The sequence below is a fragment of the Microtus pennsylvanicus genome, chromosome 4, assembly GCF_037038515.1.
Source record: "Microtus pennsylvanicus isolate mMicPen1 chromosome 4, mMicPen1.hap1, whole genome shotgun sequence".
Taxonomy (NCBI): domain Eukaryota; kingdom Metazoa; phylum Chordata; class Mammalia; order Rodentia; family Cricetidae; genus Microtus; species Microtus pennsylvanicus.
This window is the reverse complement of record NC_134582.1, coordinates 40,889,663-40,916,015: the sequence shown is the minus strand read 5'-3', so window position 1 is coordinate 40,916,015 and position 26,353 is coordinate 40,889,663. Positions and strand designations below refer to the sequence as shown.

The following is a 26,353-nucleotide window of genomic DNA, read 5'->3' as shown; positions in this document are numbered from 1 at the left end:
ATAATTAGTGATCCTAGAGAAACTAAATAAGGAGAACCCAAAGAAAAACATATAGGCATCCTCCTGAATATTAACCTTCAGCAAGCGATGAAAGGAGACAGAGACAGAGACCCAAATTGGAGCACAGGACTGAAATCTCAAGGTCCAAATCAGGAGCAGAAGGAGAGAGAGCACGAGCATGGAACTCAGGACCGCGAGGGGTGCACCCACACACTGAGACAATGGGGATGTTCTATTGGGAACTCACCAAGGCCAGCTGGCCTGGGTCTGGAAAAGCCTGGGATAAAACCGGACTCTCTGAACATAGCGGACAATGAGGACTACTGAGAACTCAAGAACAATGGCAATGGGTTTCTGATCCTACTGCACGCACTGGCTTTGTGGGAGCCTAGGCAGTTTGGATGCTCAACTTACTAGACCTGGATGGAGGTGGGGGTTCCTTGGACTTCCCACAGGACAGGGAACCCTGATTGCTTTTCGGGCTGGGGGGAGACTTAATTGGGGGAGGGGGAGGGAAATGGGAGGCGGTGGCGGGGAAGAGACAGAAATCTTTAATAAATAAATAAATTAATAATAATAAATAAATAAATAAATAGAAATGGGGTACAGACCTAAACAGAGAATTCTCAACAGAGGAATCTCAAATGGCCAAAAGGCACTTAACAAACTGCTCAACATCCTTAGCCATCAGGAAAGTGCAAATCAAAACAATTCTGAGATATCATCTTACACCTGTCAGAATGGCTAAGAACAAAACATTAATGAAAGCTTATGCTAAAGAGGATATAGAGTAAAGGGAATACTCCTCCATTGCTGGGAGTGAAAACTTGTACAGCCACTTTGGAAATTGGTATGTCGGTTTCTCAGAAAATTGGGAATGAATCTACCTCAAGACCCAGCAATACCACTCTTGGGCATGTACCCAAAGGATGTACACTAATACTACAAGGACATTTGCTCAACTATGTTCATAGCAGCATCATTTGTAATAGCCAGAACCTGGAAACAACCTAGATGTCCCTCAACCAAAGAATGGAGAAAGAAAATGTGGTACATTCCCTCCCTTTTTAAGACATTGGCAAGAATGCTGTTTTTAAAAAGACACAGTTCCATAATTATCCAATGTAATGATCGAGTACAGTAGTTGTTTTAAAGTTGGGGGCCTTAATTTGATACTGAAGCACCCTGTTCAGTCTTCCATCCAGTCCTGCCTGTAAACAAGAGTGAGCACTAGCCCAAGTGAGATTAGGGGGAGGGGTGGGCTTGCACAGGAGGTTTCCTTCAGTGTGGAGCTAGCCCATGCAGCCGCTATGAGCCGCCTACACTTAAGTCCCAGTGAGTGCACTTGCCAGGGTACCAACACAGAATTCCACATTTGGGGGAAATTTTTATTTTATAAATGGCATATTTATAAATATACCATTGAATGGGAACAATCTGTCCTCATCAAAATTAGGGGATAACATAAGTTAGTCTCCAGAACCAGTGACCAAATTTCTACAGATAGCCTTGTCCTCCGGGCTTCATTGTCCACAGGGAACAATGATGGCTCCCAACTCTCAACAGCGTAAGCAACAAGAATTTGCTACACATTTTTACACATGCTGCTGTTTTGTTTTTTGTTTCTGGAAACTTTCTATGGCTCATATGAAAGATTTCATGAGGATTTAGCTCATCTTTTGAACCCGGGTTAGCCAGTAAACCAAATTATGTAACACACAAGGTGAAAAAGTCCGTTCATTCCAAGACAAATCTAGAAGGTCAGAAAAACTCCTCACTTTCCGAGGTGCTCATGTCTGGACTCAGTTCCATTACACAGAGGACAAATCATCCTTGGTCAAAAGGTGGCGGGTGACAGTGAAGCTGCATGTTTGGATAGTATAATAAAGGCAGTCATGATTTGGCCTACGATAGATTTCTAACTATGAAAGTTTGAGTTCCATCTAAAATCATTGCTTCTTATTTCTGCATTTGGTCGAGCAGAAGCAGTGTCATTTAGGTGGAAAATGAACCAAGAAAATAGACTGGGAGAAATATTAATGCCTCTACAGAAATTTAAACAGACATGCTGTAGAGTCTTCTACCTTTGCTTGCTTCTTTTTTTAATTCAGTGCTTTTAAAAGTCCAAAAGGGAATATTTTTGAGTTAATATGTTTGTATATAATGTTCATAACAGGGGTGTCATGCAAAAGTCATTATGGAATATGGGATAAATAAATTCTAGCTCCATGAAATATATAAACAAATAAAAATAATTGTATCAGAAAATGGACACTCAGGGACGTCCATACTTTGCATAGCTTTGTTCCAAAACAATTAGAGTATCCCAGGAATGCAGCTGTTGGCCTTAGTTTGTTCTGCAAATAGAACAGCGTCAAGGAGCTTTCTGTTGGCCTGTCTACTGGTTTCTGATGCGTGGCATTCTGAACAGGTTACTTTGGAACGTCTCTTGCCTGTGTGTTGGCACAGGGAGTCATTTGAGATTTGTTCCACAGTTTGCATCCTGGTAAAACCAAAAGGAATTTGTCTATGATAAGCAGACTGTGCCTTCACTGTTGGGTAATTTTCAGATTTGTACCACAAATTTCACAGACTTCACAGATTGCAGAGTTGGGAAGTTCTTGCCTTGCATTCTCAGGCCAGCTGACAGATGGAAAAAAGCCAAGAGTACCACCAGCCAATGTATACACAGTATCCCCTAGAGCTATACCAGGGTCTCTGTTCTGTCCAGCTCACACAGCTGGGGAGTAGATGAAGCTGATGAATGCTTAACATCAGTTATTATCTGTCACAGAAACACGCAGTATTGGATAACGGTGCTCATAGGAAGCACAGGTTTTTGTCAAGTTCTTTTTCTTGGCCTTGACATGTTCTTTTAGAGAAAATCATGAGTTGTGGCCCAATGCCGCCTCCCTTCAAGATCATTCTGTACTATCTTATAACAATAGCAGAGAACTCTCTTATAAATTCTGCTCCTGTTCTATGATCCTGTAGTAGACAGTGTTCTCGGAGCCTTGAATTTGACATGCCTGGACCCATCTCTGTGGAAACACTAAGTTTGGTCTTCACTGATGGGAAGCAGCAAATGGGACAGGGCTCCTGGGGGAAGGCCCACTAACACACCAACACCCTTCAGATCAGCTGAGAGGCAGAGCGAGCCAGAGTCTTGTGCACAAGCCACCATCTTTGCTTTCTTCAGACAGAGTTTGTTGTATGGAAGTGCAGGCTTCCTTGCCAAAACTAGGTATCATTGCCAATTTGAGTCTGGGAAGCCTGGAGTGTGTTTGAGTGTGAAAGAATAAAAAACAGGTTATTTTCATTTAACCATTGTCTCCACCGGGCCTGCTTTTTTCAGTTGTTGGTTGATCGCAGATTACATGTTGACATGGAGCATTTAATTTTCCCCCAAGAGGTCCAGCTCCTAGCATCTGCTCTGAGTGATTCTGTGGAAAGGATTAGGGGCAGGGACAGTAAACACTGGCAAGGCTGACCACGATGAATTCATCTCTGTAAAGAAAGTTCTGGTTGGAGAAACCATGTGGGCTCCAGAGGGCTATGAAGCCTTGGGAAGGTCATTTGCATTTCTGTAGCTCAGGTCTCTCTTCTGAAGTGTTCATCATGGAGGAGCGCTAAGGGTTGAATAGCTCAAAATATTCAGAGCATTTTGAGTTTGTTAGTGTTGGGCCTTTGAGATGGTTCAGTCGGTAAAAACACCTGCTGTAACCAGGTGGTGGCGGCGCACATCTTTAATCCCAGCACTCAGGAGGCAAAGACAGGCTGATCTCTGTGAGTTCGAGGCCAGCCTGGTTTACAAGAGCTAGTTCCAGGACAGGCTCCAAAGCTACAGAGAAAGCCTGTCTCGAAAAACAAAACAAAAAAACAAAAAACAAAAAACCCTGTTGTTCAAGCCTGGTAATTTAAATTCCATCCCTGTAACCCATGATAAGAGGGGAAACTGGCTCCCAAAAGTTGCCCTCTGACCTACAAATATACTCCATTCATGGCACACATACACTACGAGTAAACATACAACATGATACACAATGATCATATTAACACAAATATTATTTTGAAATCAGTGTTTTACCCCTTCAGAGTGTTTGCTACCACCACATACCAGCTATGCTAGTAACTTTCTTATTTTGAGTGATGGCAGTTTTCCTGGTTTATTCCTCCAAGTGCTGGGATAGCAGGTGTGAACTATCGTACCTATTTAACTGACTCCATTTTCATGCAGAATTTAATTTTCTAAGAAACTTTACAGGCCTCGAGAGATGGCCCAGCAGTTAAAAAAAAAAAAAAAGCATTGCTCTTACAGAAGACCCAGACCCAGGTTCATGTCCCAGCACTCATATGGCAGCTCACAACCGACCATAACTCCATTTCTTCTGGCCTCTATGGACATCAGGCATACAAACAGTACACAGACATACATGCAGGCAAAATACCCGTATACATAAAATAATTTTCTTTTTAATTTTAAAAGAAAGTGTACGTCTAGCTGAAGAAATGGCTTATCAGTTAAGAGAATTTATGTCCCAACTATAAATAGAAATTAGTACAATTTTTTACAAAGGTAGCCATTGTCTTGGGGTTTCTATTGCTATGAAGAGACACCATAACCATGGCAACTCTTATCAAGGAAAACATTCAATGGGGTGGCTTACAGTTCAAAGGTTTAGTCCATTGTCATCGTGGTGGGACATGGCAGCATGTGGGCAGACATGGTGGTAGAAGAAGTTCTTACATCTTGACTCACAGGCAACAGGAAGTAGTCCATCTCACTGGGCATGGCTTGAGCATAGATGAGACCTCAAAGCCTCCCTCCACTGTGATACACTTCCTCCAACCAAACCACACCTCCTAATAGTGCCACTCCCTTTGGGGGCCATTTTCTTCCAAACCATCACAGTCATAAATTCTCAATAGGGTATTTACATTCCTCCCCACTAGCACCACACCACACTACACCACACACACACACACACACACACACACACACACACATGCAAGGACAGCCTGCTCTACAGAGTGAGATCCAGGACAGCTAGGGCTATACAGAGAAACCCTGTCTTGAAAAACCAACAGGAGAAAAAGTGTCAGGGTGTGGGGGCAGGGAGAGAGAGAAGTGTATTTACTGAGTCCTTAATTCTACTCGCTCAGCACAGTGCTACATGGCTTGACTGTTATAACCTCATAGCCCTTTAAGGTCAATGCTAACACCAGCTTCTTTATCCATGAGGAACTGAGACACAGGAGGTAACGAAACTGCCCACAGGTGCACAATCAGTTAATAGGTGTTCAAGTTCTTCAGCTCTGTGCTGTTGACCTGACAGAAGTAGATGACATACTCAATTCACAAAGCCTCCTGGGGATGGTATATAAACCGCCACAGACTTGGTGTCTTGGAACAATAGAAACTTATTCTGTCACGTTTTTAGAGGGGGCTATCTGAACACAGGATACTGGCAGGACCGTGTTTCCTCTACACTTCTGGGGCTGGATTCTCCCTTGCCTCCTCCAGCTTCAGCATCCCTAAGCAGTCCTTGCCTGGTAGCAGCCTCCCTCCTATCCTCACGTGATTTCACATGTGCGTCTCTACTCCTGCCTCTTCTTTAAAGGGCACCTATCATGCTGTATTCAGGCCTACCCTACTGACCTAATCTTAATTTCATCACGTTTGCAAAGATTGTTTCCAGATAAGGTCTTCTTCACAGGTGCCAGGGCTTGGGCGGCAATGTATCTCTTGTGGAGTATAGGAGAAGCAGGAAACACAATCTAACCCATAATGCTCACCCAGTTATGGTTTTTGAGCCTGGAGCAAGGAGACTGAAAGTGTTGGAGGAGAATTCAAGATCAGCACCAATACAGACTTTCTTTTTGAAAAAAAAAATATTTATTTTTATTTATTTTTATTACTTTATAAATAATACCATTCAAAATTTCCACTTCCTCCCCTCCTCCCATTTCCCTCCCGCTTCCCACTCCTCCTTCCCCCTCCCCCTCCAGTCCTAAGAGAGGGCAGGGTACCCTGCCCCGTGGGAAGTCCAAGGCCTCCATCCAGGCCTAGGAAGGTGTGCATCCAAACAGACTAGGGTCCCAAAAAGCCAGTATATGCAGTAGAGACAAATCCCAGTGTCATTTTCATTGGCTTCTCAGTCAGCCCCAATTGTCAGCCACATTCAGAGGGTCCTTCCTGTACAACTAAGACTAAAGGAGTTGGGCTGGGGGGGAGGGGGCAATGGCTTACTGTTCCAAAGACATCAGTGCCTAGTTAATCAGGCCTGGCCCATCACTGATATTTTGGGGAAAGTGGGCTATACAATAAATATACATGGGAATTTTTCAGCCTCATGGGAAAAGATGGCATCAGAAACTAGGAGAAAAGTCAACCTTCCAAAAGCCAGGGGGAGAGGAGAATATATCACTCACCTCTAGAAGGTACCTAGAGGTATGGCTGGACCAAAATAGCAAAGTCAGAAACTACTCAAAACCTTGGGGGCATCATAGCCCAGCAGAGACAAGAGTGAGTAAATCATTTATTCTATTCCAGTGAATACTTATGGGGGAGGGGGGACTATCTTTCTAAGACAGGTTTGAGAGGAAGGCGTAGGAGAGCGAGCGCCGGAGGAGGGCTATCAAACCAGGCTGTCCTTGGGTGCTTGAATTGCACAGATCTCGTAGAGTTGAGCGGTTCTCATCTTGAGTTCTCGGGCCACCTGACAGATGGAGAAAGGCCAGCAGCAATGCACCACCATCCAGTCTTCACAGAGTGTCCCCTAGGGCAAGACCAAATGACACAGGACTCTTTCTGTTTCTCAAGGGATATTTGTCCTGGAGGAGGGATGACAAAGGACTGCGATTGGATTGGGAGGAAACAGATGGGACCCATAAGAAAATGGCAGCTTTTCAAGGTAAAATGGGAAGCCCCAGGTTAGGATGAGGTATACAGTTTTAATTAGGCATGTTAATTAGGTGAGCCAAAGGGGGGGGGTTGATTGCTGGACTTCAATACTTTGATAGCTGGACCTTGGTAGTCAGCCTCAGGAGGAGGAAGGGGCTAGCTTTAGGAATGTATTCTAATGGTTTAGCAAGGCGGAGGGAGTCAGGGAGAAGGGCAAGGCCTGCCAGAGCCACGTGCTTTAGCGGAGTAGCGTCCCTTCAGGTAATAAACTAAAATGGTCCCAAATCCCCAAAGTAAAAAGGGATGGGAAATAAAAAAGAAAATCCCCCCTCGCCTCCCCCAGAGCTGTCCCCAGTCACCCAACTACCTGCCTGGAGACAATCATTGGTTAACAGTTACATGTCCAGGCAAACTGGATCAATCTAAACATATACACATACAGTCCTCATACATGAGGAGTCACGCAAGCCTGTGTCTTGTTCACATAAAAAGATCATCCCCCAAAATACCTAGATACTGTGAGGAAGAGAATAAAGAGAGTCTGTCTGTCTGTGTCTCTGTGTGTCTGTGTGTCCAACGTAGAAGGTTCCCTTTGGAAGACCCTCTGTGTCTGTATGTGTTTCCACCCATCTCTGCTCACCCACTCATGGCTTCAGTCTTGGCTCTACTGGAAGTTAAGGACCACAAGGAGCCTCCTAAGTAAAGTCTACCTGCGACACATGGGTTACACTCCAAGTCAGACCTCACAAGCACTTCCTCCAAATTAGGTTTGAGTCCATCCGCCATGTCTTCAAGTAATAAGAGACAAGTGTGCTTTTATTTCTGTAGATGGGAGGGGATAGTGGCTACAATCACCTAGTTCTACGCATCAAAGTACATCTCAGAGTGTGTAAGTTGGCCAATGATTTGACCAGACCTGTTCACCAACACAGCCTGCATTATGATTTCTTCTTGAAATAGCCTTCAATATAAAATATACTTTTCATTTAAGTGATAACTCTTAGTTATCACTTTCATTAGTAAATAATGAAATCAGAACTTTCATTCCCCACCATTTTTTATTAAATGTGAGATTTTTTTTAAGCATGTGTATGTGTGTGTGTTTCTCTCTCTCCCTCTCTCTCCCTCTCTCTCTCTCCCAATCACCTTGGAGAATCATAGGTTTGGAAAGCATCCCAGTTCTCATAAAGATTTGGATTCATATATGCCTCAGTTGTCCTTACCTGTATCTTATGTCTCTCTCTGGTGCCAGTTCTCAGTGCAAAGGTAGACCCTGGTAACAATGGCCAACAAATACACTCTCCATAGTGCCTGGCAATGTCACACTCAAGACACATGGGACAAAAGAGACCACAGAAACCTGTCGATTGCACATAAAAGAAAACCAGCGTTCTCAGAAATTCAGGGAACAACTTCACATTTTAAACAGATTCGCAACCCTATGCCATCAATTCAACACCACATTGTCTGCCTGGAACCAGGGACAAAGAATGAATAAACCATTCTCAAAACTCAGAGCTAGAAAATCGTCATTACCTAGACATATCAAAATTGTGTTCTTTTGTTAAATATTGCCAAAACTTAACCTGACACGATTCTGTTAGCATCGATTATAGGAACTTTTTCTCCTGCCAAAAATGTTAAGTAATTTTTGAATCATAACTTACGTTCTTCTATCCAATTTTTGACATGGACCTAGGATACTTCCTGAATAAGCTTCATGAATTACAGATATTCCTTTCTGTAAAAACGATAGAAAAACTGACCCCATTTCCTTTTCTTGTCAGGGTTTTATTCTACTTCTCAGATCAGAGGTTATTCTGAATGTTGTCAGCTTCACAGAGCCACTGACGTTCGTCCATTTTAATCTGTAAACTATTAGGTGACTGGGCCCTTGAGTGTCAACTGGAAATGGTTTCCACTTAGTACTTCATTCACCATTAACTCTTGATATGACTTGCTACACAGACTGAATGGACTAACACGGATTCTATTCCCAAGATGTTTGAGGCCATAGAGCCTCTGGAGAATGTAATGACTGTTACGAACTTGCTCCAGAAGGGAAGAGAAAGCGCATGCCCATGGGCAGGCAAATTGTTCACTCCCTTCCACGGAGCTCATAGAGCAACAGAAAACTATTAACGAGCCGCAAGAGCTGCTGACACACAATTAAGATATCACATCATCTAAAACTACAAATATAGAGAAATAGTTCTCCAAAGCATTTGTACCATTCCATACCCCCTCTGACACCATTCAAGACTTCTAATGGCTTGACATCATGGCTAGCATTTGCTATTGTCAGAGTTTTGTTTTAGCCATTGTAGCTTGTGTGAAGTGTTAGTCACCACAGCTTCTGATACACCAGAAACAAAGGTATGGTAGGTACCTTGTAGCTGAAAGCAAACTAAGTAAGCCTCAAATAATTCTAAGATATTTTAATCTGAATCAAAAAAAAAAACAATCCTAACTAGGGCTATGGCTCCATGGTCGTGTACTTGCCTAGAATGCACAAGGATCAGTCCCCAGCACTAAAAAATAATTCCCGAGCAGAAAAGGAGACTCTGCCCAGCACTGACAACTAGTCTGAACAACTTGGAAAGCAGTATAAGGCCTAGCAAATTTGCAGCAAGCAGAGGGTTCCCAGCATCTGCAACCTTGAATTAGAGCAATTTGAAATCAATGGCACGGTCTGTGAAGATTATGAAAGACGGTAAATTCCCACGAACAAAGCAATTAACAAAAATTTGCCTAATAATAAAGCTGGCAAATTAAGCAACTGATCAATCCTGTTTACTCGTCTCTGAACAGTACCACACCCTGTAAAGACATTGATTGTGCCTTAGCATTGTTGCTCCGCGTTAGAACTCACTTGCTGGGTTTTTTTGTTGGTTGGTTGGTTGATTTTTAATCTGTCTGTCAGATAACCATGCTATATAAGTGTGCTTTTTAGACACTTGTCTTACTTTTCTACTGAGGTGACATAACACCATGATCATAGCAACTTCTAGAAGAAAGCATTTAATTGGGGTTCGTGGTTCCAGATAGTTAGAGTTCATGCCCATCATGGTGGGAAGCAATGGCAGTGGTCAGGCAGACACGGTGCCGGAGCAGCAGCAGAGAGATTACTTCTGATCCACAGCAAGAGGCAGAGAAAGAGCTAACTGGGAATGAGGAGGACTTTTGAAACCTTAAAGTCCACCTCTCTTAAAAAGAAAAAGTGACACTTCCTCCAACAAGGCTATACCTCCTAGTCCTTCCCAAACAGTTCCACCATCTGGGGACCAAGTATTAAAACATACGAGCCTTTGGGAAATGTTCTCATTCAAATCACAATACTTAAATTCAATCACTTTGAACTAGAAGTCAGCTGTGGTTTTTAAAAGATGTCTATATAGAAGCCTATATAGAAATATTTATTTTACAATAGCTCGTGTTTATAAAGAGTTCCCTGTGTGCCAAGCTCTTCCTGAAAACATTTAACACGTGTTAGCTCATTTAATCTCTGAAATAATCATATAAACTAGGCACTTCTTTGTTTGTTTGTTTTGAGACAGGGTTTCTCTGTGTATTGCTGGCTGTTCTGGAACTCACTCTGTAGACCAGGCTGGCTTCAAACTCAGAGACCCACTTGCCTCTGCCTCCCATGTACACTGCCACCATTCAGGCCTGCATGATAGCCTGCCCCATAACCACAGTACTTGTGGGATTAAGACAGTAGAAGCATGAGTTTGAGGGCAGCCTAGTGTGACGACCGTCCGCCATTACAAGATGGCGCCGGCTTCCACTCAGGGCGATGCCCTAAGTTGTTTTTCACATCAGCGCTTCTGTGCTGTTTTGCATTCTTTTGCCTGCTAATCTGCCTAGCAACGCCAGCCGTCCAATCCTGTATAGCCTTGTGTAGTAGGCCAGCTAGAGACGCCTACACCCTGCATATAAGCACACCTCCTGCCGTGGTTGGGGCCCCTCACCTTCAGCTCTCCCTCAACCAAGCAGCGCTTCAATAAACTGTGATTGAAGAAGGATCCTCGAGTCGTGGTGTTATTCCCTGCTGGTCAGGGCTCGCCGCAGCTGGTGCCGAACCCCGGGACCCTCTGTGGCGGCATCACAGTGAGGGGTCAAAGAGGATTCAGAACTTCACACGGGAAGCGGACGATATCGGAACGTCCGGATCCCATCTGGATGTCAGAAAGACTCACAAGAAAGATAAAAGACGTGCCAAAGACTCACGACGAGAATGATGAATGTTCTAATGACATACAACATTCCAATGTTGGGATGGAGGATCCCAAAAGGCCTTAATAATGAGAATTCCTATTTTTGTGCCTGTGCCAGTAGTTGCTGATCCTAATAAGTTTCCTATCATAACCTTGCTAAGAGAGAAGCGTGATTTTGGTATTACTGCAGCAATAGTGACTGCAATTGTAGCTTCTGCAGCAGCTGCTGTTACAGCTGGTATTGCTATGGCCAATCAAGTTCAAACTGTTCTAACTATTAACGAGGTGGTTCAACGAACGTCCTCTGCTTTAACGGTACAGGTAACAATTAACAAACATCTGGCCTCTGGCATTTTGCTTTTGAATAAGCGAGTAGATTTGCTAGAAAATAATCTGTATACTTTGTTTAATGTTATCAGTATGAGTTGCGTGGATAAGACTCCCGCAGTATGTGTTACACCATATTTAGCTAATGCTAATGAGTCAAAAGCATTAGGACAATTGCTTGCAGGAAATTGGTCTAGACAGCTTGAAAGTTTGCAGAGAAATCTTATTCTAAGCATCCTTGACCTTAATCAAACTCGAGCCGAGATGATTACCCTGGAAGGATACACTGATTGGTTGCTACAGACTATTTCCTACTTCAAAGAGTGGGTGGGAGTTGGCATGTTTGGTGTTCTGCTTGCTGCAGGCGTTGTTCTGGCGTTGTTTTTGCTGTGCCGGATCTCTCGAAGGCGACAGGTGGAAAAGATGGCAATTGCTAAGGCACTAGCAGCGCTGGATGCAGGCAGTTCCCCTCAAGCTTGGATAGCAGTACTTAAGGATGCATAGTGTGGTGCCCTTGCACCTGGGGGCGTTAACGCCATTGCACCCAGAGGGACCATGCTATTGCTCTGTCAGTCTTACACTGCCTTTGCACCTTCAGGGGTTTGCACCCATTGCACTGGAGAAGGAGTGTTGGCTGGCTAAGGCCTCCTTTGATCGGTCCACGCATCATGAGGCGGAGACCAGAACGGGAGTAAGTCCTTTTTTGTTTCTTTTTATAAAAACAAAAAGGGGGAACTGTGACGACCGTCCGCCATTACAAGATGGCGCCGGCTTCCACTCAGGGCGATGCCCTAAGTTGTTTTTCACATCAGCGCTTCTGTGCTGTTTTGCATTCTTTTGCCTGCTAATCTGCCTAGCAACGCCAGCCGTCCAATCCTGTATAGCCTTGTGTAGTAGGCCAGCTAGAGACGCCTACACCCTGCATATAAGCACACCTCCTGCCGTGGTTGGGGCCCCTCACCTTCAGCTCTCCCTCAACCAAGCAGCGCTTCAATAAACTGTGATTGAAGAAGGATCCTCGAGTCGTGGTGTTATTCCCTGCTGGTCAGGGCTCACCGCAGCCTAGGATACACAGGGAATTCTAGAACAGCCTGTGCTTGCTTGCTAAGACCCTATCTCAGAAAAATCAACTGATGAATAAAATGGGTCTTCTTATTAACCCCATTTATAATTAGTTCACCTAATCTCTAGAAGTAATTGTCCCTAAGCTTATAATATTATTAGTGAATGACAGAAACCAGATCTGAACTCTAGGAAAATGAACCCAGAGTCCTAGTGTATGTCCATATGTTCTCATGTTTTACATTTCTATCCCATCATAATTAATGCAAAAGAGTTTGTGTAGTCCAGGACAGTATGTCATTATATTTATCCTTGTGGGGTGACCTGAATTCTGTGACTCTTTTCAGAAGGACCCTCTGAGTCAAATGTCACTGCTGTGCATGGTGAGGGGTGTGGCTGGAGACGAGAACACTTAGACTAGACCCCAAGAAGGGATGCACAAGAATAGAAGGCTGGGATCCTTTCCCCAAAAGTAGGCTTTGCCGTGATATCGGAGACCAGGGTAAACACATAGAATATGGGAGGCACTCTTATAAATATATATAAAGGAAAAGAGAAGAGAAGATAATGGCCATCAGTGGGTAGCTTGCTAAAAAGGAAATACCAATGGCCAACAATAATGTCATTATAAAGGCATATCAATACTATCAGAAGTCACTTGCTACTCACAAGAATGCCCCATTTTTAATATATGTTTGGGGACATAAAATTACAAATACATGAATGTGGAAATTGGCCTGACCACATTAGATGAGAACTTTGCTCAATCTATTAAGACTTAAAAACACTCTAGGAATGAATAATCTCACTTATCAGCGCCTAGAGTAACACTTGGGCACAGAAGGACACCTGCAAGGATAGTCACTGCAGTGTGTCTGCATCACAGCGTTTACAAATGCAAATGCATGTCAGTACGCTGAGAAATAGATAAAACATGGCGTGTAACCACTAAGAATGTGGGAAAAGGACTGGAGAGGTGGCTTGGTGATCAAGAATGCTTGCTGGGCGGCCATGAGGACCCGAGTTTGGATCCCGGCAAACACAACACAAGCCAGCATACATACCTGCAATGCCAGGACCGTGGGAGACAGAGACAGGAGGAGTGGTGGTGCTTGATGGCTGCCAGTCTAGCTCTAGGTTCAATGAGAGGCCCAGTCTCAAAGGAGCATAAAGCGGAGCGTAATAGAGGAGGATATCAGATGCCTTCTTCCGGCTTCTGCCCATGCACACTGGTACCCATACCTGCACATACACTGCACGCACATGCACACACATGCACAAACTTTTCTAAAAGGATGTGATAAAAATTCAATTAAGTACCAACAGAGCGAAATCTCTAAGGCTAATTTGAATTTTAAAAAATCAAATTGCATAAGAAGCACAACTTAATACCATTTATGCTTTGCCTAATGAGTTACAAAGCAATAGCATATATTGTTAACAGATTTACACAGGTAAATGTAGAGAAAATACCTGGAAGGAAATGTTCCCAAATGATTTTTTGTTGTTGCTCTTGTTTGCAACCATAAATGGTATTTACAAAGAGACAAGGATCGTTTTTCTGTAGCACCCCATTTCTACAAGGTGAATGTGCCAACATGTTATCAGTCATATATTTTCTTCTTTTACAGAGCTCACGGTCAATAGGGATGCATGGTACACATTCAGCCTTTCCGTTTACTTCCACAGCCCACCTAAACCAAGGCCTGTTCTCCACCCTCCTGTGTAGAATGCCATCTTTCTCCCTTATGGGCGAGTCAAAACAAAGACAAGAAGCGGTGGTGTAGAGGCCCAAAGAACTGAAGGAAGGAAGGCGAGTGGGAATTGAGCACGGCACATTTCAGGTCGCTTGCTGCAAGGGAGCTGAACCTTCCAATACTAAGATACTTTAGAGAGGAACGGAGCACACGCATGCGCGGCCAGTGGGAGTGTAAATTAACTCACCTTCCAGAAACAAAGCCACTTGACGACATCTACCATAATTTAAAGAGGCACGTTCTGTTTGGTCAGCAAGTTTACTCATTAGCAGTTACCCAAGACAGATATCCTCACAGCTATGCAAAACTGACATCTGAACAAGCAGGGTTGCACAGCACTGGTTTGAGTAAACCCCATACTCCAGCAACCGGAGTTTCTGCATAAACAAACTGGGATACAAGGGGATTCATGAGGCAATTTAAGAAATTAGCTCCAGATGTGCTTATGTGGCGTGATCCCCTACATGTGTGGTGAAATCGAAACAGAGGTGTCTAATAATGTATGTACATTTACAATTCTTCCACTTATGTAAACTGCGTACACACATAAGTAAGGGATCTGGCGGTGGGTGGGGGAGCGTCAAAATATCCGCACCTACAGATACTGTTCTGTACTTGGGCTGTCTTCTATATTTTTTTTCTTTTTCTTTTCTTTTCTTTTTTTTTTTTTTTTTGGTTTTTCGAGACAGGGTTTCTCTGTGGCTTTGGAGCCTGTCCTGGAACTCACTCTGTAGACCAGGCTGGCCTCGAACTCACAGAGATCCGCCTGCCTCTGCCTCCCGAGTGCTGGGATTACAGGCGTGCGCCACCACCGCCTGGCTATATTTTTCTTTTTTATGACCACTAAATGGTGATTTTTAAATCAGGACCCAATACTTGCTTCTCCCAGGTTCTGGGATCCTGAGGCATGGCCGCTGAGACAAACAGTGACTCGGTGTGCCTTTGCTGTAAGCCAGAGGTCAGTCGTGAAACTAGAACCTCTTGACGGAACCAGAGCCAGACAAGAGCTCAGTCAACAGAGGGCGTTTCCTTTCAGATCATTCTTGTTACAAGAGCAATGCAAGGAGAGATTGAAGAGATAATTTTTGAAAAATGAAATGTATTTGTTAGCCTGCCATCTGGAGATATCTGCTGTAAATAATAGTATTAGATCCTCCTATGCTTTTTTTCCCTAAATGTTTTCACCTCCTCCAGATGGAATTTAATGAACACAGTTTTGCACTCACTCGGCTTCTTAAACTCAAAACCATATGCAAGACAGGTGTGCTACCATGCACCTTGAGTCCCAGCGCTCAGGAGACAGAAGCAGGTGGAACTCGGTGAGTTCCAGACGAGCCAGGGAAACAGTGAGACCCTGTCTCAAAAAATAAATTAATTAATTAATTAATTAACAAAAGTGAAACTGTACACAAAAGATCTTTTTACTCACTGACTGTTACTCTACTCTGTGACTCTTCAGAGCTTTATAATAACCCAGTGGATGGATGCAGTACATATACTGTTCCAAGCTTTGCCACAGTGACCAAGGCTGCAGTGTTGATGTGTCTGTTCAATTTTGCACATAATTTATTTTCTCAGATTAAGCTCCTACTAAGAAATGTAGTTATCAGGGGAAACACTAGTGTAACCCTTGCTGATCTCCACTAGTTCATACCGTCACTTCTAGTGACAAAGGAGGCTATTTTGTGTCTTTACCAACTATAGATTCTATCATTTAAATAAAAAAAAATCTTTGAAAATACCACTTATCCTATGAAAGGGTCTACACTATTGAAAAGCATGACTTTTTTTTCTCAACTAAGGAACAGCCTTGAGACACTAGACTAATCCAGTTATTCTGAAATCTTTTACTTTCTGACCTTGTGCTGGGGTAGCTTTTCCACTTACTGATACCTCATGGGAGAAAATGGTAAGGAGGAGCGTGAGTGAAAAGGAAGCCCGTACAGATTTTCCTGTCTCTGCAGACACTGAAGAGGCCGGTGCTCCAGTCCCCACCAGTCTGGACGATGGTCGTGACTGTGGTCCTGCTGCTGGCTCCGCGGATAGGTTGCTTCACCACAGTTCGAGCTGGTACTTGGCTCCTGGAGAGTCAAGGATGATGGTTAACTTGTTAACCAAGATGCTGAAGAATGATAACCATTGATCAAAACAGAACAATAAAGAAGAGATCAGAGACCCGTGGAGCCAAGAGGCTGAGTCATACATAATCCAGGCTGACAGGATCAGCTCCCTCTTTCAGCATGCCTCCTCTGACTTTATAATGTTTAGTCCCATTAAGGACCAATCTCTTACTCAAGTTCAATGTCCAATCTAACACCTAGTGTTTGCCAGGGTTTCATAAGAGCTAACTTCACAAACTTGAAACAAAGAGACATCCACTCAGATCCCAGCATGTCCCTCCATGGTGACATGACCTCAGCTAAGTGGTTCGTGCTCCCTACCTCCTGTCAGTTCAGATGGGAAAACGATCTCACGGGGCTTATTGTATCAACTGAAGGACATATAACTAGTTTACTGTCACCCGAGGGTGTGCCACAGGTGAAGTAAGCTATAACCCAAGAGTGGTGAGCATCTGCTCAAGAAAGAATGATGGGGGGACTGAGAGAGCAGCTAGGAACCTGGGCTCAGCTACTGGGGTCACATGTGGATGGCCCCAATGCAGAACATCCCACACGTTCCTCTTGGAGTTAATTTTCCCTGAAAGGAATGGATATTTCCACTTTCTGTAATTCTAACTTAGGAAACAATTGCTTAAGGGACTGAGATGTAACGGTGAAGTGAGGGGAAAAGCTCCCTCCTATTTCTGAGATAAAAAGTTCTGTGTGAATTTCAGTCATGGAAATGGCAAGAGTCATTTCCATAGATGAAGGTAAGCTGCTTCAAGGTTCATGGGAAAGCTGGGTCAACTTGGAGTCAGTGGGGCCTATCATGAGTCTGAGCCTGCACTGTGTTGTCATTACCTTGTGGTATGCCTCTCCTGCAGCAAGCCTCATGAGCTGTCTGCACCTGATCTCTGAGGTGCTGTGGAAAATTAAGGACAGAACCTGCCTCACATTCGCAATAAAATAAACAAGACGCAGCTCCATTTGCCCAGGAACCATTGTTGCAGTAGGTCACCGAGTTCTAGATGCCCTAGGAGTCAAAGTGAAACTTGACTGAGCAATCATAAGAGTGCATTGCTCTGGGGACAAATGGCTGGAGATCTCCTTTCAGATCTGATTTGGAGCAATCAAATCAGTGAGATGTTATGGTATATGTCTTTTCCACCACACCAACACTCCCTGCTATTGTTGTGTTGAAGGTTCCCAGCTAGTGGTATGATTTGGGGAGGTTCTGGAACCTTTAGGTAACAAGGCCTATTTGGAAAAAGTACTTCATTGGGATCTTTGAAGGTTTTGCCTTGTGAAGGGACAAGTCACACCTTTGAAGGGAGCCTTTAAAGGGGCCAGAGAACAGCCCCTTTCTCCCTGCCTGCTTCCTGTCTACCCTAAGGTATACACCACCTTCCTTCATATATTCCTCCCACCACAATCCTCTCAACACGGGCCCATAATCAATGGGACTAAGGAATATGGATTGAAATCTCTGAAATCGTAAGCCAAAACACATCATTCTTTCTGTTCAGGTGTTTATGCCATGCACTCTGTCACAGGGACAAGAAAATTAATCGCTTGCCCAAGCATCACCAAACAGGACAACTTGCCAAAACAAGTTCCAAAACCCTGCCCCAGACCAACTGCACGGGTCTCCAAAGAAGTCCAGAAGTCACAAACGTAACAGGTTTCCAGGTAACTCTTAAGCAAGAAGTCTGTTGCCACCTGACACCTCATGCAGTGGATCTGAAAGCCACTGGTGACTGCAACAGCTCCCAAGTCTTCACCAGCTAGGCGGTGTCCGTGGAACAGGAATGGCAAGGGACACAGAACAGGTAGTAGGCAAGAAGAGAGGATACTTGAAACACACCTACTCCAAAGACCCAGTGAGTCATCAAGATGTTAAAGAGCTGGAGATGCTCCACGAGAGCTCAGGAGGGACCTAGAGGCCGGGCTGGAGCTACTGGGTCCCCAGAGCAGGGCTCGTCCTTTTATCTGTAGACATTACAGATAATACTTGGGGTCTAATTAGCACTTTGAGACCCTATATGTTTTTTTTAAATATTTATTTATTTATTATGTATACAATTTCTACATGTATGCCTGCAGTACAGAAGAGGGCACCAGACCTCATTACAGATGGTTGTGAGCCACCAGGTGGTTGCTGGGAATCGAACTCAGGACCTTTGGAAGAGCAGGCAATGCTCTTAACTGCTGAGCCATCTCTCCAGCCCCATCCTATATGTTCTTAAGACTTGGAAAAATGTGTAAAACATAAAGCTGATGCTAAGTCAAACACTGGAAGTTAGCATTATGTCCATTCCATTGCCAAATAGAACTCACGAATTCTGTTGTTGCTTGGAGTATTTTTGTCGTTTGATTTTGAGCCAAGGTCTGTGTAGTCCTGGCTGGCCTGGAACTCACAAGAGATGAAGCTGCCTCTGCCTACTGAGTGCTGAGTTAAAGGCTTACGTCACCACATTCAGTCCCACCCGCAAATATTTGATTGCATTTGAAAATGTGTTTAAGGTTTTCCTGTTGCTCAAAAAATGCCCAGAGGCATAGCTGCTGAAAAGTAGCCGCCAGTGGCTCATCATGACCTATAACCAGATAAGTTCAAAACAAAATTGTAAAACACCCTTTCGTCTGCCACTCAGATGTGTGTGAAGAATGAGAGGATTATGGCCTGCGTATGTGTTGATGTTCAGCCTGAAGTGTGTTAAGGGTTATTTCTGTGAACTGACATATGCTCCCTGAAATGTGGCTGTATATGGAGATGACTCCTAGAAAGTAAAGTTCAGTAGGGCAGAGGGATGGAATCCTGAGTTAATGGCATTGATGAACAGAGAGACCAAGAAAGTATCCTGTGAGCCAGGAGAGGCCTCACCGAACCCAACCGCACTCCCCCAGTCCCAGACTTCCAACCTCCAGAACTGAGGGAAGTAGTCATTACTGACTCCACCCAGCCACCGATGAACATTTGAAACTGGTCCTGAAGAAGCTGCCTTCGCACTGGCCCTGTTTCATCTCCCTCCATGTGTGCTCCTTGTTGCCAGGGGCACAGGCTGTTGTTCCTCTTTGTATGCCCAGCATCAGCACACTGCCCTGAAACGGAGTGAGTACTCGATAAATATTTGCTGATTGGATCAAATAGATTCACTGTCTCTCCTATTGTACTCAAGTCTTTCTTCAATCTAGCTCCTCTGGGCTAAATTATGCAACTTGAACTGCATTTCAATTCTGTAGCCTAACTCTCAGGTGTGAGCTGATGAAATACAAGCAGAGGATAGCCTAAAAGCTTTCTGCATCTCTCTACACAATCCAAGGCATTTCCTTCTCAGCATGGTGCCTACCAGTGAGGGCTTCCATCATTATGCTAAGAGCTTCAATCATCTCTGATTTTAGTAGAGGGATTTCTGAGGGCTGAGCACCTGGAAAGATTTTTCCCTGAAATGAACCATTTGCAGTCTGCAGCCCTAGACAAGAGATTTTTGCTTCTATCTTAAAATTATGTGCATAACACCTTTTTATCACAGCAAGGAGGCCAGTCTTCTATCTACTCCAAATCAAGTAACTAAGAAGGTAACTTTTACTTGTTGGAAAAATTACGTGTGTGTGTGTGTGTGTGTGTGTGTGTGTGTGTGTGTGTGTGTGTGTATGTGTGTGTTTGCCTAATTTTGAACTCAATAAGAACTCTATTCTAATACTCTGAATCTTTGGTGATTTTATTAAAATGTTTAGATTTACAGTTCAAGCTTAACGCTGCTCATCTGTCATGATTCAGAAAGTAACGCCAGCCCTTCCCTAGGCACTGCCTATGTGCCAGGCATTTGGTAGTCCCACTAAAAATAGCAAGGTGATGAGGTGTGACAATGTACACCGGTAATCCCAGGACCTGGGCAAACAAGGCAGGAGAGGTTGAGAGCAACCACGCCTCCATAGCAAAATCCTATCAAAGGAGAGGAAGAATTAGAGAGAGTCAAAGCAAGACCAAGGGCAGGGTGGCTTATCTTATTCCGGGGCTGCTACACATGAGATGGAAGTAGTCACTGTAACTTCTTGGGCAGCTTGTCTATATGGCCTGCAAGGAGTGCTTATGCCACCACGAAGAACAGGAACAAGCTTGGGCATGATGGAGACAACTGATGCCCACAGACCTGGGCCAAATCAGAGACGCTGCCCATTCAGAAGCAGAAAGAACACACTGGTGCACACTGAATTTCAAATCCAGCTTAGCTACGTTCTAGCGCTTCAAGCTTAGGAAAGACCCCATCACTGCCCTCAGCTCTGGCCTCATCTTCCTCCTCCAACTGTGTTTTAAGCACTCTAGCTCTTGGTTGCCGTGAGCATTCAATGATATCATGTACTTGGTGCATGGGAGGCATGCAACTGACAGCAGCTAGTGTTAGCATGACTTCAGCATCCGGTGCGCTTTCTTTGCTTTTCTGAGGAACAAAGAAGGCAGAGAAATCTGGGTCGGTGTTTTTAAGCTGATACATGTGCTACCCAAATACCTTGAAATACAGTCAAGTTGATCGACCATCTTAATTTGACTAGGATAGAGAACTTTTGGTACTAAAATCAAGATGGTCCTGAGAAAACCAAGAGAGGTGGTAACTCTGCTCATCAAAAGCAGAGGAAAGCTTTAGTGGGAAATGGGATGGCAGCAGCCGTAGTCTCTTTGATCCTTCTACCTAGTGATGCTTCAGATTGGTAAAATACACTCTCTCTTCTGGCTTCACTCTCTTCTAACTCACTCACCTAAGAAGCCAGGCACCCTCCCCAAGAAAAGCTGACTGTCCCCATGTTGAATACACCAGTCTGGGCAGTTTCTGTTAATTCTTTAATCAAACATGCAGTGCTAAGAATTTATTGTACTTTCCACCCAGGCCCCCTTGTTTACTCCAAATTCTTCATTGAAGTCAAATCTCTAAGATATTTATGTCAAAGGGGTGGATTTCACAGGCAGTAGCCAGATATGAAGTTTCACTTGATCAGGACAGGATAATTTAAACTAAGAATGAAGAGATTTCCTTTAACTTAAGCGGTCCTTCTTTCACAAGCCAAGCACAGTTGCCCCCTTCTCACGCACTCTTGGGGCTAGGTACTCCCACTCGCCCCACAAAAGCCGCTGTTCTTTCCCAGGCTCCTTTTACAAAGAGATTGGCTGGAGAGTCCAACAGCAAAACCTGCGAGAAAAGTCACCTGACTTCCTGCCTCAAGTGGGAAATGAAATGCTCATCTTCAGACGATATGAGGGAGAAGAGTGGCGCATGTGTACTGAGCAAGGAAACGTCCTCGTGGGGCCTGGAGAAGTGATGCCCGAGCCAGCTCATAAGGACAGCTTTCTTGTCTTATTGTCTGGTTATCCTTTCCCTTGGACAATGCGCAGACTGGTTCTAAACCTGGGTTCAAACCAAAGGGAAGCGTGCCTTTAAAAGAATGTTGCCTTGATATTCTGGAACTTGAGGTCATAGCAGGCTGATAGACAGACATAGTATTGTTTTAAAGATGAGCACATGTCTAACTAAGGGTCTGTACCTTTTTCTAATCTGAAGGGAGGGAGATTGATGGAGATACAATGTAAACACAAAATTTAGCCGGGCTGTGGTGGCTTACGCTTTTAAACCCAGAATTTGGGACGTAGAGGCAGGCAGATCTCTATGAGTTCAAGGCCAGTCTGATCTACAAGAGCTAGTTCCAGGACAGCTAGGGCTGTTACACAGAGAAACTCTGTCTTGAAAAACAAAAACAACAACAACAACAAATGTAAACACAAAACTTAAAACAAGGAATTTATCTTTGATGGGAAAATCCTTTGCTTTAAAGGATGCCTTTACTAAGGATTTACCTGGTTAGGTGCCACTCCGCGCCATGTCGTTGCAGAAACTGCAGTTTTCTACCTTACTAGGCAGCAAGATGGCTGCATCACCAGGACAATTCCAAAGTATACCCAAAAGTGGGGATAGAAAGGTCTTCCAGCCTGGGGATTACTTATCAAGAAAAAAGGTCTTCAAAGGACCAGAAAACCATTAAGAAAAACAATTGAGTCCAGACTATCCCCAACACATAGAAGTATTGAACCATATATTTCTAATTATAAAGGGGAAAAAATACACATCATGAATGCCTGGAAAAAGCCAAATGTATCCAAAATGTGTCTTTACAACTGAAAGTTCTGAGAGCTTTTTCAGACAAAAGAAACTTTCACCTGAAATCAAAGTTCCAGAAGTGACTGTCCAGGAAGATATCTCTGAAACAGAACATCCTGGAAGTTGTCAGAAAGTATCATTAATAAGGGGAATTCTGGAATTTATCAAGTTTAGAATTGAACAAACTGGGATAATTTATCTTCAAATTGGGCAATGAAAGTAATGCTTAGTCTGAATTTTAACAAACCTCTAGACATATTGCAAACAGAAATACATTCTGAGCCATTTTAAACTCTGTTAGTCAAGTGCAACAAAAGTAAAAAGAAACAAGCAAACTTAAACTTAGCATATATTTTGGCAATTAATCACTTTTTCTCTACTTTTATGTGTAGGTGCTGTGTCTGCATGGATGTCTGCACGCCATGAGGATGCCTGGTGCCCACAAGGCCAGAGGACAGTGTCAAATCCCCTGAGATCAGAGTCTCAGACAGTGACCCACTCAGTGAGTGCTGAGACTAGAACCAGGTTCTCTGAAAGAGCAGCCGGTGCTCTTAACCACTGCGTCATCCCTCCAGCCTTTTCAATCGATATTTTAAAATTATTATTGGAATACCTTGCATTCGTTTTACATACAAATACTCTAAGATCTGGATCATAAACTACAGTTACAGCACCTTGAGATCTGGTCCAGCTGCATTTCAAGTGCTCTGAAGACTCACGTGGCCAGTGGCAAAGCCCTGAACCACACAACTCTGAATTTACCATCACGAGAAATGTGAGAGGAACAAATTACCACCTCCTCCTGAAAACTGAAAATGTAGTATTTGTTTATTACATTCCTTAAGACCCTTAGAAGTGTCATCTTCTACCCTAGTTAGTGGGTGTGTCTTTGTGTGTGTGTGTGTGTGTTTCACCTGCAACTAGTTATACTGTGTATAGTCTATCAGTGAACAATTAGAAATAATTGTAATACTCCAGGTTTGAGGGGTATTCTTCTAATGCAATGGTTCTCAATCTGTGGGTCAAGACCACTTTGAAGATTTGACCTTTTTACAGGGGTTGCATATCAGTTATCCTTCATTACAATTCATAACAGTAGCAAAATTACAGTTATGAAGTAGCAACAAAAATACTTTCGTGGTTGGGAGTCACCACAACATGAGGAAATGTATTAAAGGGTTGCCGCATTAGGAAGACTGAGAACCACTATTCTAACATAAAGGTGAAGTTATATTCAAGACACTAAGTGAAGAAAAACCATGATCAAGCGAGTAGTGCTAAATCCATACATACATTATTAAGAGTGTCAAAGAAATATATTTCCAAAACATATATCAAAATATCAGCAAATTAAGTCAGACACAGTGGTGCGCATCTGATGTGGGATTCCCTTCTGTATGCTATGAATATGTCTTATTACCATTGGCTAATAAAGAAGCTACTTTAGCCTATAGCAGGGCAGAGCATAGCCAGGTCAGAAGAGACAGAGAGAATAGGCAACATCAGAGATGCCATGTAGCTGCTGAAGGAGACAGATGCCAGAGCTGGAACCTTACCCTTGTGGCTATACACAGATTAATAGAAATGGGTTAATTAAGATTAAGAATTAGATAATAAGAAGCCTAAGCTAATAGGCCAAGCAGTGTTGTAATTAATGTAACTTCGGTGTGATTATTTAGGTCTGGGTGGCTGGGAAACAAACGAGCAGCCTCCATCTACACATGGTGCCAACTTGAGCTGAGTACATCCACATAAAACCTGAGGGTGTGGGAAGGAATTCTAGTCACAAAATAACAAAGTTAAGCACAGCTTCTTGGTAGCAGCATTTTCTCAGGTGGGCTCTGTTTGTTAGAAGCAAGCAGAGGCACAATTCCTTTAAGATAAGGCTTCCTGACTCAGCAGTAGCAACAAAAACTGCACAGCTCCTTTAAGAAGGCTCCCTGGTTCATGCTAATTGCATGAACAGCTCTGGCTCTTTCAGGAGGTCCTGCACTTAAATGGGGTTTGTGAGCAATGTGCTACTAGTTGTGGAAAGGCAACATAGACCCATGCATCCCTGGAGCTGGGGTGGTGAGCAAGGCTAGTGGAGGCAGTTAACATACCTCTGCCATGTTGGATGGGGCAGAGCCAACAGGCAGGGCTGAGGAGTTGGTCCTAGCCATGCCCACTTAGCATATTTTTAAAAAGGGGCTCCTGGTCAGAAAATGATTATAGATATGCAATAAAGACAGATTCAGACAAAAATAAATCTCTGAATGGGTCACAGTGTGTTTAAAACTGTACATAAGATTGGGAAAGAGAGGAAAAGAGTATAGACAAAAGTGGTCATAGATTAAAGGAGTAAAGATAATAAAATAAATACTAAAAATTAATATCATAATATAAAAAGTTCACGTAAAGATGGAAAATATACAGTCTGGATTACGCATATTATTGTGTTTTCCTTGAGTTTTTTGACTGTAGAGAGACATTAGATTCTGGGGGTTGTTAAGTTAAATCAACATAAAGGCATCTTGACTTCAAAATTTGAGTCTAAGGATATGTTACTTTGGAAAAGAGATTTTGCTTTTGTTTCCAAAGAAGATGAGAACCTATAGATAAACTAATGTGGTTTGTTGGAACAAGACCCCCTGAAAGGTTGCTATGAACCCTAAAAATACTTCACCCAATAAACAGCAGAAAACATTTTGGGAAAAACAATGACCAAATTCCCAAAATAATTGTTTATAACGTTTATAGTATGTTTTTCTTTAAAGGGGGATATGATATAAATACTTTGCATTGGTATGGATCTTGGTCTATTGATACAGATTTAAGGTTGGTCTTGTCACACTGTATATATGTATTTCTGCTATTGCTTAAAGTATTGTTTATGCAGTTCATTTAAAAATGTAATGTATAATTAAATACAGATTAATAAATAGTCATCTATAATAGTCAAACTGTAGTTACCTTAGTTAGGTAATCTTCAACACTCCAAAGACCTACAGAACATGGCATTTAAAGTGTTTTAAGAACTTAGACTTTTCTCAACAGTGATACATGTCTGCTCCTGGCAGCACCAATTACTTCAAGAGGAAGATGGGTATCAAACTTGCCTGGACTGCTTGATGGTATGCTGTATGAACTGGATATGCATGGCCCACAGAAAAATGACTGCAGAACTTGCCTAAAGAGAGACAGTCCCTCCAGGGTTCCTACTTCATGAAAAGTCTGCCAGACATTCTGCTGGACACAGAAGAAAGCAACTGATGAACTTTGCCAGTATAAGGCATAAGAGACCTTCAAATTTCCTGCTTTATGGAAAAGTCTGCCAGATATTATGGTCCTGAAGGCTCAGGGTGGATGACCCAAAGTTACAGAACTTTGGGTGATTGTCCAGGCAGCAAGATATCTCTGTCAAGTCTAGAACTTTGGAAGTTGCTTACAGTGCACTTTCTGTTTATTTAGGTAATATATTCTTCTGGGGTCTTTGAAGAGTTGAAGACAGATAGTTATAGTTTTCCTTAGCTATGATAAACGAGAAATTAGATATAAAACTTTAGACTGTCTCGTGGGGCCTCCTTGCTCTTCACTGCTCACACAGGCAGCTCCATGCCCCTCAGGGCCTTTGTATTTATTGTTCCCAGGTATCTGCTAACAAAGGTACAAGAACATCTACCCCAGAACCTATAAGCTAGCTCACTTCTACAAACACAGTCTGATTATACACTTCCTGAACTATTAGCCGCATGTTCATAAGGTTCTTCACCATGTGTCCTTCCTTTTCAGACTTATTATTTTCACATGGATGTGTGTACACCTGTACCAGTTTATGTGCACAGAGGAGCCGCAGGCCAGA

The 26,353-nt window shown here is 43.2% G+C and overlaps 1 protein-coding gene across 1 annotated transcript; it reads right to left on the bottom strand.

Moving 5' to 3' along the window:
- Positions 1-6,638: 6,638 nt before the first annotated feature.
- Positions 6,639-21,696, bottom strand: Plac8l1 (PLAC8 like 1). The gene is made up of 4 exons (XM_075970859.1): positions 21,578-21,696; positions 16,212-16,348; positions 8,128-8,264; positions 6,639-6,779 (listed from the first exon to the last, which is right to left on the bottom strand). The coding sequence occupies exons 1-4, from the start codon at positions 21,694-21,696 to the stop codon at positions 6,639-6,641; spliced, it is 534 nt and encodes a 177-aa protein (XP_075826974.1).
- Between the last annotated feature and the right edge of the window lie 4,657 nt (positions 21,697-26,353).

Excerpts from the sequence above, each read along its gene's own strand:
- Plac8l1 (XM_075970859.1), bottom strand. The coding sequence starts at position 21,696 with ATGAGCTGGCTCGGGCATCACTTCTCCAGGCCCCACGAGGACGTTTCC. Across the intron at positions 16,349-21,577 it reads CATTTCATTTCCCACTTGAG|GAGCCAAGTACCAGCTCGAA; the intron begins GCAGGAAGTCAG and ends TTGACTCTCCAG. Across the intron at positions 6,780-8,127 it reads GAGAGAGACATAAGATACAG|GGGACACTCTGTGAAGACTG; the intron begins GTAAGGACAACT and ends GTCTTGCCCTAG.